The 15,112-nt window shown below is 34.0% G+C and overlaps 1 protein-coding gene across 7 annotated transcripts in view; it reads right to left on the minus strand.

The window, feature by feature from the left end:
• Positions 1-15,112, minus strand: part of N4BP2 (NEDD4 binding protein 2) — an 83,379-nt gene that overhangs the window by 17,690 nt on the left and 50,577 nt on the right. For 4 of the 7 annotated variants that reach the window (XM_060110772.1, XM_060110795.1, XM_060110787.1 and 1 more), the window contains 7 exons: positions 13,245-13,397; positions 9,317-11,703; positions 8,611-8,696; positions 8,050-8,095; positions 6,065-6,261; positions 3,874-3,969; positions 3,149-3,267 (listed from right to left, as the gene is read on the minus strand). In XM_060110772.1, coding sequence (XP_059966755.1) covers positions 3,149-3,267; positions 3,874-3,969; positions 6,065-6,261; positions 8,050-8,095; positions 8,611-8,696; positions 9,317-11,703; positions 13,245-13,397 — 3,084 coding nt within the window. Of the gene's footprint in view, positions 1-3,148; positions 3,268-3,832; positions 3,970-6,064; positions 6,262-8,049; positions 8,096-8,606; positions 8,697-9,316; positions 11,704-13,244; positions 13,398-15,112 lie in introns of those variants that run through there. The other 3 variants (XM_060110806.1, XM_060110778.1, XM_060110815.1) reach the window with 3 other exon arrangements.

Genomic DNA, 15,112 nt, shown 5'->3' on the forward strand with positions numbered 1-15,112 from the left:
TGCAATATTTGTAATAACTGATCATGTATTAAACCACAAAGGAAATCTTAACTTCCAAAAAGTAGGACTCTTTCAGGCTGCATTCTTATACCCCAACACAACAAAACAAACAGTAATCCCCCCCCACCAAACTATCAAACCATTTAGAAAATCTAAAACTCTTGGATAAATTAGAAAGTCAAAGTGAATCAGAGATTATTTAGAAAAAAAATGAAAATACTACATATCAAAATCAAAACATTACATATATATCAAGAACATTATACAGAAAAAAATTCACACCCTTAAGTATATTTGTTATTAAAGATTGAAAGGAAACAAACTAACTAAAGAGTTGAAAACATAACAAATTTAAAGAGAAAGGAACCATCAAAAATAGAAAAGAATCACCAAAAATAAATGATTAGAGAATATAAAACAGACTTTGATCAATAAACCAAGAGCCTGTTCTTTAAAAGGGCCAATCTGATAAACAGCAATGACAAAGAAAATAGAAAAAAAAATTAGGAAAAAAGGACATGATAAATACAAAATAATGTTTTTAATTATCACAGAATATTATATACAACTTAACAATAATAAACCTGATGATTTTCTAGAAGACAAACTACCAGAAAAGACTCATGGAAAAAAAGCAAACATCTGGGCTTCCCTAATGGCACAGTGGTTGAGAGTCCGCCTGCCGATGCAGGGGACACGGGTTCGTGCCCCGGTCCGGGAAGATTCCACATGCCGCAGAGCGGCTGGGCCCGTGAGCCATGGCCGCTGAGCCTGCGCGTCTGGAGCCTGTGCTCCGCAACGGGAGAGGCCACAACAGTGAGAGGCCCGCATACCGCAAAAAAAAAAAAAAAAAAAAAAGCAAACACCTGAATAAAGCAATACCCCTAAAAAGATAGTGAAAAGACGTTCTCCCTAAAGAAAAGTGAAGAGACCTTCCCCCTAAAAAGGCACAACCCCAGAACCTTCAAGGTACTAATTTATTTAAACTTTCCAGAGCACAGAGAAAAATGGCAGTCTTGCCAGGTTCTTTTATTAAGCCAAACACCAAATTAAACCCTAATACCAAAATCTGACAAAGATAACACAGGAACAGAATATCACAGACTTATCTCATTTAACTACTGTTGCAAAAATCCTGAAATCAATTCCGACACTACATTAAAGGAAAAAAACAAAACCTGAAAGATTTTTTTATTCCAGAAATTACTGTGACTGCCATGAAGTATACTAATAAACTAAAGGAAAAAAATCTATATTGGATTCTCCAAAGATTCTAAAAAGGCATCTATTTAAAACAACTCTTGCTAAAATAGGAATTTAAGGAATACATTAAGATCGAGAGTATGTATTACTCAAACCAGAAGCATTCCTAACATACTAAGCATCAAAACACACTACAGCACCACAATAATTAAAACAAGATGGTGGAAACTTAGGACCAAATAGCTCAATGGAATCAAAGAGTCTATAAAAGAAAATGTATATTTGAGAATGTAGTAAATATTAGCAATTCTATTTTATATCAGTGGGTAAAGGTGACCTATTCATCCAGTTAATCATTTGGAAAAAACAATTAAGTTAAACTCTACTTCATACCATACACATAAAAATGCTAGATAAACTTTTTAAATTTAACTATTAAAAATACTGCAGAAAATATTTTCATAATATTGGGGTAGGACAGATTTTCTTAAAAAGTGATAAAACCCAGAACCAATAAGGGAAAAGACTTTCTGATAAAACATGAATTAAAATATGTATATGGCTATATCAGGAAAAATTACTATAATCTATATTAACAAAGATAACTACACATGATATATAAAGAGCTCTCACAGATCTAGAAAGAAATACAAACAGCCAAAAGGAAGACAGGCAAAGGGTAAGCAATTAATAGAAAAAGAAATTAATGGAAAAAAAGCTCAACCTCAGTAGTAATAAGGAAAATAAAAATTTAAACAGCAATGAAATATTTTTCACACCAGACTGGCAAAAAAATTAAAGATTCTTGGGCCTCCCTGGTGGCGCAGTGGTTGAGAGTCCGCCTGCCGATGCAGGGGATACGGGTTCGTGCCCCGGTCTGGGAGGATCCCATATGCCGCGGAGCAGCTGGGCCCGTGAGCCATGGCCGCTGGGCCTGCGTGTCCGGAGCCTGTGCTCCGCAACGGGAGAGGCCACGACAGTGAGAGGCCCGCATACCGCAAAAAAAAAAAAAAAAAACAAATTAAAGATTCTTAATATCCAGGGCAGGTTACGCTATCAGCGCATATAACTAATATGGAAAGCCCTTTTATTTTTTTTATTTTTTTATTTTTTATTTTTTTTATTAGTTTCTGCTTTATAACAAAGTGAATCAGTCATACATATACATCTGTTCCCACATCCCTTCCCTCTTGCATCTCCCTCCCTCTTACCCTCCCTATCCCACCCCTCCAGGCGGTCACAAAGCACCGAGCTGATCTCCCTGTGCTATGTGGCTGCTTCCCACTATCTATCTACCTTACGTTTGGTACTGTATATATGTCCATGCCTCTCTTTCGCTTTGGAAAGCCCTTTTAAAAGGAAATTTGGCATTAGCTGTAAAAAAATTTAATATACACACTCTGGACCAGCAATTTCACTTTTAGGAACTAGCCTACAATAACATTCACCCATGCACACAAAAATGTACGTTCAAGGATACTCAGTGCAACATGGTTTCCTTTTCTTATAGTCAAAAAGCCCATAAACAGAACATGTTTAAAGAAACTACGGTACTTTAAGAAATCACTTAAGAATACTATGGAATACTCTGTAGACTTTAAAAAGAAAAGAGTAGATCACAAAGTATGGACAGAAAAAATAAATAACAGTAAAACTACAAAATAGCACATAAAACACAACTTATTTTTGTGTTTATATAGACACAAAAGCAAATAGGTACACATGTACACACATACATTAGTGTATGTATATGAGAAAAAACTGAGGAGGAATATGAACCAATTGACAGAAACTCCTCACTTTCTACATTATCGCATTTAAATGGTTTATAATATACCTATATTATTTTTGTTAACAGAAAAATAAAAATAAGAGATTAAAATGCATGACATATGCTTTCAATGACATCACAACAGAAACTACACACAATCCTTCTAGCACTCACTTGTGGTCCTTGAAAATGTCCACCAGAAAATTTTGGTTAATGGCTGGAAATATCTTAAAGAGCTGCTTCTCCTTTAGTTTAGTGGCACAATCTTTTTCAAATATAAGCGGCTCCCTTTTCTAAAACAAACAAAAAAAAGACAAAAACCATCTTTATGATGGAATTTACAATACTAGTTATGCTGACCCAAAAGCATGGTTATTTTATTGCAACAAGACTAATAATTTAAAAGCAGTCACAGACTTTCTTCACTGATTAAAGGCTGAAATTAGTAATATAAGTATTCTTGCACAATTTATTTATATCCCATTTTTTGCTAAGTATTTGAAGCTGTTCATTAACACACACACACACACATACACACAATCACACATATACATATATGTGTGTGTGCATGTGTATATATACTCTCACATATACACACCCAACACATTCAATCATATTATACAAAAAAGGATATAGATATATATATATAAACAGGATATAAATAAATGAAGTCAGAGAGTAGAGAAAATAAAGGTAAGAATATAGGATAAAGCTAGCAAGTAAAATTAGTATATAAATGCATGCCACAAAATCCTGTACAATTGCTAAAGGTGGGCCACAAATTCAGTTCTTAGCTTCTTAGTGGCCAAAGCAAAGGGGGAAACAAAGATTCTCAGTGTCCATAAAATAAAAACAAACCAGTTGCTCAGGAGAAGTACAGCTTTTTCTGGTACTGAGACCTGAGAGAAATTTCTCCCATGGGTCCTCATTAAAGGGACACTGTGTGCTGCTGTGAACAACGTCCTCAAAAACATATTCTCCTCAATGGGTAGAAACTACAATGTACAAATAAGTTGCAAATTCAGGTTGACAGAAAATCTTAAAATTCACATTAAAAATTTTTTTTCACAAACATATTTACTCCAAAGTAATTGCATGAGAATTGTTACTAATTGTTATTTTTTCAAAGTCATATTTGGATTGTTTAAATAGCCAAACCGAAAGAGCTTTCCTAAAATGTGCCATTTGAATTCTAATTGAGGAATATGGTAATCATTCTTAAAGTGATTTCTAACTCTAAGACAATTTACTGACATTGTGATTTAACTATGTAATATTTTTGTTTATTCCAAAAATCCTAATGTCTGAAAAATAACTTCCTATAAAATTTCAAAGGTGTCTCTGAAAATACAAAAATTATAATAATTTAGGAAAATCCTGGAATAATTAATGGTTTTGAAGCCTAACCATATTTAGGCCATTTATAACACCAAACAACAATAAAAAAAGAACCACAACAGGTGACAATCTGACCAGTAAAAAGGAGTGATCAGACATCACAAGAGTGATGAAAACAAGCCACCTCGAGAATTTTAAATATTCACGTCTTATTTAAGATATACATTATAATCCGACCTTACTAAAAAATTCAGTGATCAGATTTACTAGCAATCTGCCAGATCATAGAGTTTCTAAACTACAAATTCTAAGGTCCCATCAATAAACGGAAAACTCATAACCGTAATCATGTTACAATTAATTATCCTATTCATACATTATGCCTAATGTTTATTTTATATGCTTTGCTTTAAAAGAATTTAAATGATACTTCTCCTTTGGGAAATTCTCTTACTGAGAAATTTCTCCAGAAATTCTCTTAACTGAGGCTCTAAGGGGGAATACCCTCAGGGTGAAGAGTACAGCTTCTATTACCAAATCCATGGAAAGAAAAGCAAAAATCACTGATAGGAAAAAAAAAAAAAATTTAAGTTGGAAAGTCAAAGAAACTTTTTTGTTCATTATTATACTAAGAGATTAAAAGGCAGGTTAGAACCATAAAGATAAGTTTCAGTAGAGGAAAACGGCATTTCAACAAAAAGTGTCACACCATTTGAGCATAAGTTCTAGGCTTTCCTTATTTTTTAAGAAAATCTATTTCTCCAATTTATTACATATGTAAATTGAAGAAGGATATTTGAAACAACACTAAATTATAAGATCCTACTGAAGAGATTGTTCTTTGGATTATGTAAACATGCAAAGATGGTAATGGTAGCTTATTTCCAACTTAATTAACAAGATAACTGGGGGAGATAAATATGAAGGTAGAAGAATCCCATCATTCCTTCTATGCCCCAATTCTATGTATTTCAGCCAATATAAAGGTGTTCCTTTGAGCAGTCAAATGAGTGAAAAAAGAGGGTAAAATGCTTTAAGATCACCAACTAAGAAATTTTTTTTCCTTGAGAATTGGACTAAATAACCTCTAAGGTCTTTTCCCTTTTGATTCTGAAATTCTCTAATACTAATTTTCAGAATTCCAAGGAAGGTTAAGAAAAAGAAATGCAAAATAAACCAAATTCTCTTACAGCTTCATATCATATAATTAGATATGTTGAATAAAGAACAAAAATTAAGTTCAAAGCAAAGTGAAATATCTGTTTGAACTTGTTTAATTGAAAAGTTAGATAAAAAATAAGAGTACTTAATTTCATATTCATAAGTTTCTAAAATTTTTCTCTAAAAAAATTGTTTCAAAGATGGACAATTCTTTAATAGCGAGTGTCATTTGCTATTATATGATAAATGAAATTATCTTCAAAGGAAATATTTCTTTCATGTTTTTCTAGAATTAAAAAATTGCAGAAGTAAATGTTAAAGATAAGATACATACACCTGCAAAATTAAATCTAAAACAACAGATTTAACATAAATTGGCTTACTGTTATAGAATATCAACTAATTTTCCAGAAGCAAAGACCTCCAACTTCAAACTACATTTAAAAACATTTTTCAATTTTAACATTAACTTCAATCAGGTTAAAATATGATTTCAGACTAGGAAAAGTAGAATCAAATGAAAATCAAAAAGTAAACATATGATTAAATTAGAGTCAGAGACAAAGGCTTAATATTTATACTAACTCATACCAAATCATGCTTTTCCTGTAAGGCAATTTCTTCTGACATTATTTCTCTGAGTGATACTTTTTTAGTATGAGTGTTCCAATGATCCAATAAGGGTTGCATTTCAGGTGCTGCTAAAGTCTTCAGTAATTTTTTGCCCGTTCTCTGAGATGATTTTTGTTCTGGATTATCAAGACCAACATGCCCAACCAGGGAAGGATCTACAAAAGCAGTATCAATAGTGTCAGACCACCAACAATAAATGTACAAATTAGGCATTATTCATTCTGTTACATCTACCTCAGAGAGACCCAGAAAACATGATTTTTTACTCTTTGCTTATAAATACAATATTCCAAGTTGTATTTCAAAGTTGCAAAATACATCTTCACATAATCGCAAGCAAGTATAAATGTAGAAATATTCAAATGAACAATGATCTGGGTATTACTGTAAATCAACTCAATGCTTCCCCACTCTTTTTCATATCACATCAACACAGAGAAAACAGTGACACACATATACACTGGTAAACAGAGGAAGCTGCAGCCAGCCAGAAGTGAGCAGCTTTGGTCAGCTCTGCTTGGCCACTCCAAGAACTGAAAGGATGAATATTTCTGCAAATCTGTAACCCACTGGAGGCCTACAATAAATATTGAACAAATGATATTCAACATAAGGAAGGAACTAAACATTCTAAAAAATTCATAATAACAAGACAATGTATAATATTTCAGCTTTTCTAAGAGCACCACATTCTGATACACTCCTTTGATTTCCTGGAGAGTGAAGAAATAGCAAATACTGTCATCTGAATAACTCTGATACTCTTTGGGAACTTCTAGCTCTCAAACAGCTTTAGCTCTTGAAGCTACAACACAGGTCTGAACTAAAGTTAGGAATCTTCATTATAACAATCTTCAACCTGGAGTCCTAGGTATGGAGTGGACAAGAGAGGCATCTGGAGGAACTCAGGCACAAAAGGAGGACCCTGTAACAGGTCTGCCACCCTGCACTAACCACTTACAACAATGCTATCTAAGAAATCTTCTGGAATCAATTATTTTCAATTTGGCAGATGTAATCAAAAAGCAGGTTGACTTTCGTGCTCTAATTATATTAACATCAATAAAAAATTTGAAAAACCAAGTAATATTTCAATGATGCTCTCAAACACAGGAATATATTTTTTTTTTTTGCGGTACGCGGGCCTCTCACTGTTGTGGCCTCTCCCGTTGCGGAGCACAGGCTCCGGACGCACAGGCTCAGCGGCCATGGCTCACGGGGCCAGCCGCTCCGCCGCATGTGGGATCCTCCCGGACCGGGGCACGAACCCGTGTCCCCTGAATCGGCAGGCGGACTCTCAACCACTGCGCCACCAGGGAAGCCCCACAGGAATATTTTATTGCTCTCAAACCAGAAGTTTCCCTTCATTCAGAGCAAAATCATAAACAGGAAACACCCTGACTATGTGCATTAGAGCACAACTTGGGTGTTCCACAGCACTCCTGTTTTTTTTTCAATTGAAATGTAGTTGATTTATAATGTTGTGTTAGTTTTCAGGTGTTAACTGAAAGTTAAATGATATTATAGGGGCTTTTTTCTTCTTTAAGCTTTATTTTCTTTTGTATCAATATTAAATGTTAAAACTTTTATTTGCAAATCAAAATTCTTGGGTAACATATTTTGTGGAAGCATATTTAAAATGAGTTAAGATTCAGGGACTTCCCTGGCCTGCTCCCAGTGCAGGGGGCCCAGGTTCGATCCCTGGTCAGGGACCTAGATCCCGCATGCTACAACTAAGAGCCTGCATGCCACAATTAAAAGACCCCTCACGCCGCAACTAAAGATCCCGCACACCTCAACAAAGATCCCGCATGCCACAACTAAGACCTGGCGCAGCCAAATACATAAACACTTAAAAAAAAAAAAAAGAGTTAAAATTCATACACACACACCAAGTTTCAACATCAAGACAAGAACATTACAAGTGAAAATATGTGCTTTACCTTGCATTAATTTGCCACAGGATACCTCTTCTTGTCTTTGTCGCTCCTAAACACAGAGGCAGAACGGGATTGGCAAAGGAGGGTGCATTAGAAAACAAGCTTATATTATTTTTCTCTAGTAATCATTTCTCCCTGTAAAACTATCAATCATTCTTGCTAAATCTAATAAAAGTAGATAAATATAATTATAAATTGATTCCATCTATATATTTTTTCTACTTATAGAGCTCTTATGCTGTGATTTTTTTAAAAACTGTTTATGAAACTTAATTAGCACTGCAAGTCTTTAAGGAGTAAAAAACTATTTATGATTTTTTTCCCTAAAAAAAAAAAATCAACAATCATATTGAGCTCCGTCATTAATTATATAATTTGGCCAGTCTGGAAATAATCTAAAATACTGGAAGGAGAAAAAAAAAATCAGTAACCTGTTAACTGGTAAAATTAATTCTCTCTCAAAGTCAAAATTCAATAGAATCTTTCATATAACAGATTTTATTGAAGAGCAAAGGTGACAAAATGTACACAAAAGGAGCTTTCTTTAAAAAGAAGCCTACCAACCATTACAGATTCTTTCCATTTTTCATGAATCACTTTAGCCAGATTCAGGTCTATATGAACCACACAGTCCTCAACTGTTAGGGACCCTTGTGAGGGGGGGAAGAAAAGAAAAGAAAATATGATCATTACTCATTATACATTTGCAGAAAACATACTCAACTACCTTATGCATCATAAAACTAATTTGTATTTTTAATTACTAACCTATGTCTCTAGTTCTAAATCTCTTGGAATATTTTTATGTAATATGTCATTGTTTTCACACTTCTTGGCAGGTACAATTATATTATGTTTCATATATTTAAGTTATTCATGTCCATTAGACTAAATATATTTAATATATTCATTTCCATTAGTCAAGACTTTCCAGTAGGCGTATTCTAAGGAATTATCTTGCCTTAAGTGTATCTGGAGTAGCACCAAAGGATTCAAAAAGATGTATCTGTGCAAATAAGTATGAGGTAAATACCAGAGAAAACTCCAGTATATGCACAAGATGAATACAAAGTCCGTCTAAATACTATTTCTTCAAATTATATACTTAAAAATCTTCTACAAATACACTGTGTCAAAAATAATAAGGTAGGCAAAACAAATTACTTTTACACTTCTAGTAACATAAAATAATTTTAAAATTGAACTAGACCCTGTATCTATATTCTACTTACACAAAGATACACATATAAGTAATTTACTTTTTCCTTACCTGAATCAATACCAACAGGGCCAAATAATTCATTGAGCTGAAAAGCCAGTTCAGGGGGCAATGCCAATTCCAGACAGTCTATGGTCAGCGATTTGGCCATCACTGGCGTGGGATTCAACGTCTCAGTTTTATCTCCTTCAGTAACTTCAGCTGACAAAGCACTCCCTGACATTAGAATTTTTTCCACTTCCAGTTCATCTTCATTCATAAATTCTTCTGTGTTTGGAAATTTCACATAATCCTTTGGAAGATTTTCACTTTTATTTATGTCAAAAGAGTCAGTAAAATAAATTTCTTCATGTAATTCAAGATCCGAAGTGCTCGATACAGAATTTAAAATATCAGACAAATTCAAAGAAGAATGTATACTGTCTCCAATCTCAGTGACTTCTGGATTCTTCTCCATTTCACCCACATTTTTAGTGGTAGTAGCTTTTAGAGTGCCTGGAAAAAACTGCTTAACATTATATAAACCTGAAAGTTCTGCCTGACTATTAGGAAGTACTTCATTATTATTCTTGAGATCTACATTAGGAAATATACCTGTTATTAATCCAGGTTTTTCAGTAGTTATAGCTTTTATTTCTGCCTGCTCTAAGTTTTCCTTTTCTGAATTACAGGTAGACTGTACGTTAGTGTTACTGATACCAATTCCATGGCTAAATTCTGGCACAGAAGAATTAGACTCCTCTAAGCTTCCTCTTTGGCTAATAATTTCCTTCAAATTCAGTCCCAGAGAAAATGGCCCAATTTGTGCTTCATCATATGACTTTTCTATATTCTCAAATTCAGTATCCTCACATAATTTAGTTTCAGAATCCAATAAAAGGCTTGTGGCCCAAATAATATCTTTGTTACACCTCTCATATAGGTCTTTTAGGGCTTCTAATGAAAACGATCCAAATAGTTTACAAAGAATGTTAAGATTTTCAGATTCATCAGCACTGGTAAGCTCACTTTCTTCAACATATGTGCTTTTGTCATACATTACCCTATATGGAATTGTTTCTTGAACATCTAATTTTGTGTTAATATTGAAAGCTTTCGGTTTAAATCCATCTAATCTTCCTGTTAATACTCTCAGAGAATCTGAAACACCAATTTTATTCTTTTCTATTTTCCATAAGAGAGCAAAATCCTGTGGTTCAGTCTGAGTACACTTGCCTACTTCTATTCCAGGGACTTCTTTAGTCTTTTCTTCTTGAAATTCAGCTAAAGTTTGTGGTCCCACTCCTCCAGGAGCAGTTGGCACACTATTGGTAAAAGTAAGAGACAATGTGTGCTGCCTATGAATCTTTTTACTTGGACAAGTTTTATTCTCACAAGTCATTTCATTGGGCAGCATTTCAGAACTTCCTCGAGTAGAACTACCCAATGTTTTTAGCTCTTCAGGGCTTGTGCCCCAACAGGCCTCATGTGCTGTATATAAGGACATTTCATTCATACTGTTGTTAGTTCCAAATTCTAGGTTGGGTTCATTTAAGCCAGCCTTTGGCATTCTTGATCTGTGCTCTCTCTGAGCTAAAGAATCAGATGAAGGCCAGGCACCCACAATGTTGAATGAGTCTTTTTCAGTATTTTTATAAGTACCATATTTACAGCTATTGAAAGATTCTGAGGCATCATCACACTGTGACTTGCTGTCATCCTCTACGTTTTCATGTGGAGATCCTCGTGGCTGGATACAATCTATACTCACAGATAAACTACTGTCTAATACTTTATGTGACTGAGGGCAATTATACTTTTTGTCACTTTGTATAGATAAAGCTTTTTCAGTTTTTCGGTTCCTTTTTGTCCTCTGACCGATAGACTTATCAACTGGCCAGTCACCAACAAAAGACAGCTCTTGTCTTGGGAACTTTTCCGAAGTTGATTTGCTTTTTTGTTTTCCAAAGGCTTTTTTCTTTACTCCTGCTCTTTCTTCCAGCGTTTCACTAGATGAAGATTTTTCATTTTGAAGTGGTACAGTATTTGAAAGACCACAGTCTTCTTGATTATTTCCACCATAGCAAATACCTGGTGATATTCTCTCTACAAAACTATCTGAATTGGTTTTACTACACTCTTTTTCAGGAGCCATTTCTACTGGTTCTTCTTTTTTACTTTTGTCTGTTGCTCGTTCTTTGCTTTCAGAATCAGAAAAATAAATGTCTGGAGCTTCCTGAATGAAAGCATTCTGAATGTTAGGATTCATACCAATTATTTCTTTTTTTCCGTTGTTTAAATCTGCATTAGGGAGATATGTAACATTCTCAGGTAACAAATTTTCTTTGGTCACATCATGTTTCTTCTCTTCAATTAACTCTGGATGCTTCAGAGACGAGGATAAAACATTTTCTTCTTTTTCAGAGGCAATATCTTCATTGTCTCTTGGGCTGTAAGATCTGTTTTTAAGTATTATAAGGAAATCTCTTAATGTTGCCATTAATATTATGATTTAAAGAATCATTCAACTGAAAGACGAGACACTTGATCCTTCCTTAATACACTATGAACACATCACTTTATTGTAATCCCAACACCTAGCACAACGCTTGGCATACAAGAAGCACTCAGATTTTTTCAAATTGAATAATTAACATGAGATTTTCAGTTAAGGTGTTTATTATGCATTAAATATTAAAGTTAAGGTTCTAAATTTGTTCCCAGAAGAGGACACCTCCCTAGCTCCTTTCCAACCTATTTAAGCTTAATATATGTGAAACTAGGTCTGCCTCTATACCACCTGTCATTTGTTGCAGAGGAAAATGCTTAAGATTGATTTACAAAGTCTCAAAGAGTCAACCAACATGATCTGCACAATTAAGTGAAATGAGAGAAAGGGAGGACAGCTCTCATTTGAGATGTCACTTGCTAAATTTTTTAAAGCCATCCTCGATGTTAATTTCAGGCTCAGAGCACTTTTGCCGAATCATTATACTTTTAACTTCAGTGCATTTTCCTTATTTAACAACTCATCTTCCTTTCTTTCTTTATTGCAGGAGTTCTCAAAGTCCCAACTATCCCATGAAGTCTTCCTAAGTGAAATCACACCTAACATTCAGTTTTCTATACACCAGATGATAGTATATTATAAGTTCTTCACAAGTATTAATTCATAATCCTTATGAGATCCTTATAAGCAAAGTGTTACTATTGCCATTTTGCAAATGAGGAGCCGAAGTATAGAGAGATTTTATAATTTGTCAAAGATCTGACAAATCTTTGGGATTTGAAGCCAGGAAATACAGCTAAGGAGCCCACATTCTTAACCACTTTGCAATACTGCTCCTCAATAAAAGAGCATTTGTGAATTTTCTTTTCCCAACTCCTTTTTAAAAGGGTCTCTCATCCCTAATCATCAAAAAATGTGAGCAATTCAGAACTCTATATTTAAGACTCTTCTTTACTCACTTATTGATTCAATTGTTTATGTATCCTAAATGTTTTTAACATAATCAGTACTATCCTGAATTGCAAACTTTCAAAAGGTTGTGACTTGTTATTACTTAGTAAAAGTATACCATGCATAATACATTTTTACGATACTAGCTTGAAAGAGTATTTTTATTAATACCTAAGAAAATTAAGAAGTAATGTGACTATATACAAAATAACAATAGAGGGTAGATAATGTAACAGATAAATACTGGAATAGCAGCAAGTTAAATAAAGAAGGCCGGAGTATTCATAGTGTAAACAGGGACCTACATAAACCAAAAGACAATGAAACCCCCATGTATGTCATCACCCACATAAACTTTTACTTCTCTTGCTAACCATATATATCCTGTTCCAGGTAAGACTATACCTAAACCCTACAAACAACAAATGCCTACCTTATTTTTAAAGTTATTTGGCAGTGATTTTAGAAGTTCCTAAATTATCAGATTTTTTAAAATTAAGTTTTTAAATTGAATTTCTGTACATAGAGACTTTAACCTACCTAGTACTTCTGTCACAAGAATATGCACACAACTCGATACGTTCCATTTTCTCTGGAACTGAAGAACTCATGATTATGGGCACTGAAACAAAACGTTGATAGTGTTCCAACATTCTTGTTATTTTTTCTTTGCTTATCCCATGAATATTACGCCTAAAAATTCCAGGGGAAAAAAAGGGTAGAAGGAACATTGGTAATTAAGTTTTTAAAAAATCAGCTCATATAATGTTAAGAGAAACAATGATACATTTCTAATATATAAAAATATCAAAACTGGTTTATTATGACACAATATAAACTATTTGATTCTAAGTTTCATTTTATTCAGAATGTCCTAAATCACCATTTTCTTAATCATGCCATACAATCTTTTCCAAACATCCTTCATCAACTTGGAAAAAACCAGCAGATCTTAGTAACTTTAAGAGAAGTTATTCTCAAGCTCTGACAAAAAAATCTCATACGAACATGACCATCATTTCAATTGATTAATTATTAACTAGTGACTAAAAAAATTCCACTACAGAGGCTTCCACTTATGCCAGTACAGCAGACTAGATGTGCCAAAGGACACTCCTATTACAGTAAAACTGGATCCCATACAAATTAAAGCAGACACACACTTTAACACATTTTAAGTTCAAGTAAAGAAAAAACAGTCCTAGTATTTGAAGTCTCCGGATGTCCAAATATGAAGTTTGTTATATTTGTGCTTTCATTCATGGTAGCTTATTCCTTTGTTTTTGTTTATGAGCTCACACTTAGTTGAATCTAATATATGGGAATCCTTAGGCCTTAAACTGGGGGTGCTTTCATTCATACAGCATCTGAATTTGCATCTGCCTGGAGGCAAGATGGTATGCTTTAGTCCTTCAAGGGTCTTGTCTTAATGAAAACATCCCAGTTGAAACTCTCCTATCTCAGGCTGGATCCAACATTTAGTGTCTGGATCCCGGGGCTAATATTAGCATTTGCCACCTGGGGAAATCTGGCTTTCATATTTAAATACCTCAGTCTTGTCTGGTTTCAGATGACAGAAAAGCAAAGAGATAGAAAATATGAAAGAGAGGTTAAGAGACATAGACATAGAGGACAGAGCAAAGAGGTCTAGTATACATCTAATCCAAGTCCCAGAAAGAGAAGAGAGAGTACGTGGGACAGAAGCAATTTAAAGAAAAATGGCTGAGAATGTTCCAGAACTGATGAAAGACATCAATCTCCTAACCTCACAAATCCAACAAATCTTAAGCAAGATAAATAAGAAATCTACAACTAGAAACACAGTACTGATATTGTCATTCACTAAAGATAGAGATAATATTAAAAACAACTAGAAATTTTAAAAAACTAATCATCTACAAAGAAACCAACTATTAGAATTACACCTGACAACAATAATAATGGACAAATGTCATCATCAATAACAGAAACTGTCAATCTAGGATATATACACTCAGCAAAAGTATCTTATAAGAATGAGGACAATAAAAGGATTTTCAGATTTAAAAAAAAAAGAAAAAAAAGAGATTGACATGAAACTGGTCTACAATGTAAAGAAAATCTTAAAAGATGAATGTCAGGCAGAAGGAAATTCTCAGATGAAAGACCTACAATGAAAGGAAAATTAAGCACAAAACACTACACACAGCACAAATAACTACACGAGTGAAAACAAACACCATCTGTACATTCCAGATAATCACAGCATGTAAGTTGGAAGGGAGGTAAGTATCAGAGTTAACATGTTTGAAAGGCCTTGTATTTGTGAAGAGGAAAGCTAGGAAAATAGTTTGCATGATAAAACTTTTAATGTAACCACTAAAAGAGTTTAGAGGGCTTCCCTGGTGGCGCAGTGGTTGAGAGTCTGC

This window comes from Mesoplodon densirostris, chromosome 1 (assembly GCF_025265405.1).
Source record: "Mesoplodon densirostris isolate mMesDen1 chromosome 1, mMesDen1 primary haplotype, whole genome shotgun sequence".
In the NCBI taxonomy this organism is placed as follows: domain Eukaryota; kingdom Metazoa; phylum Chordata; class Mammalia; order Artiodactyla; family Ziphiidae; genus Mesoplodon; species Mesoplodon densirostris.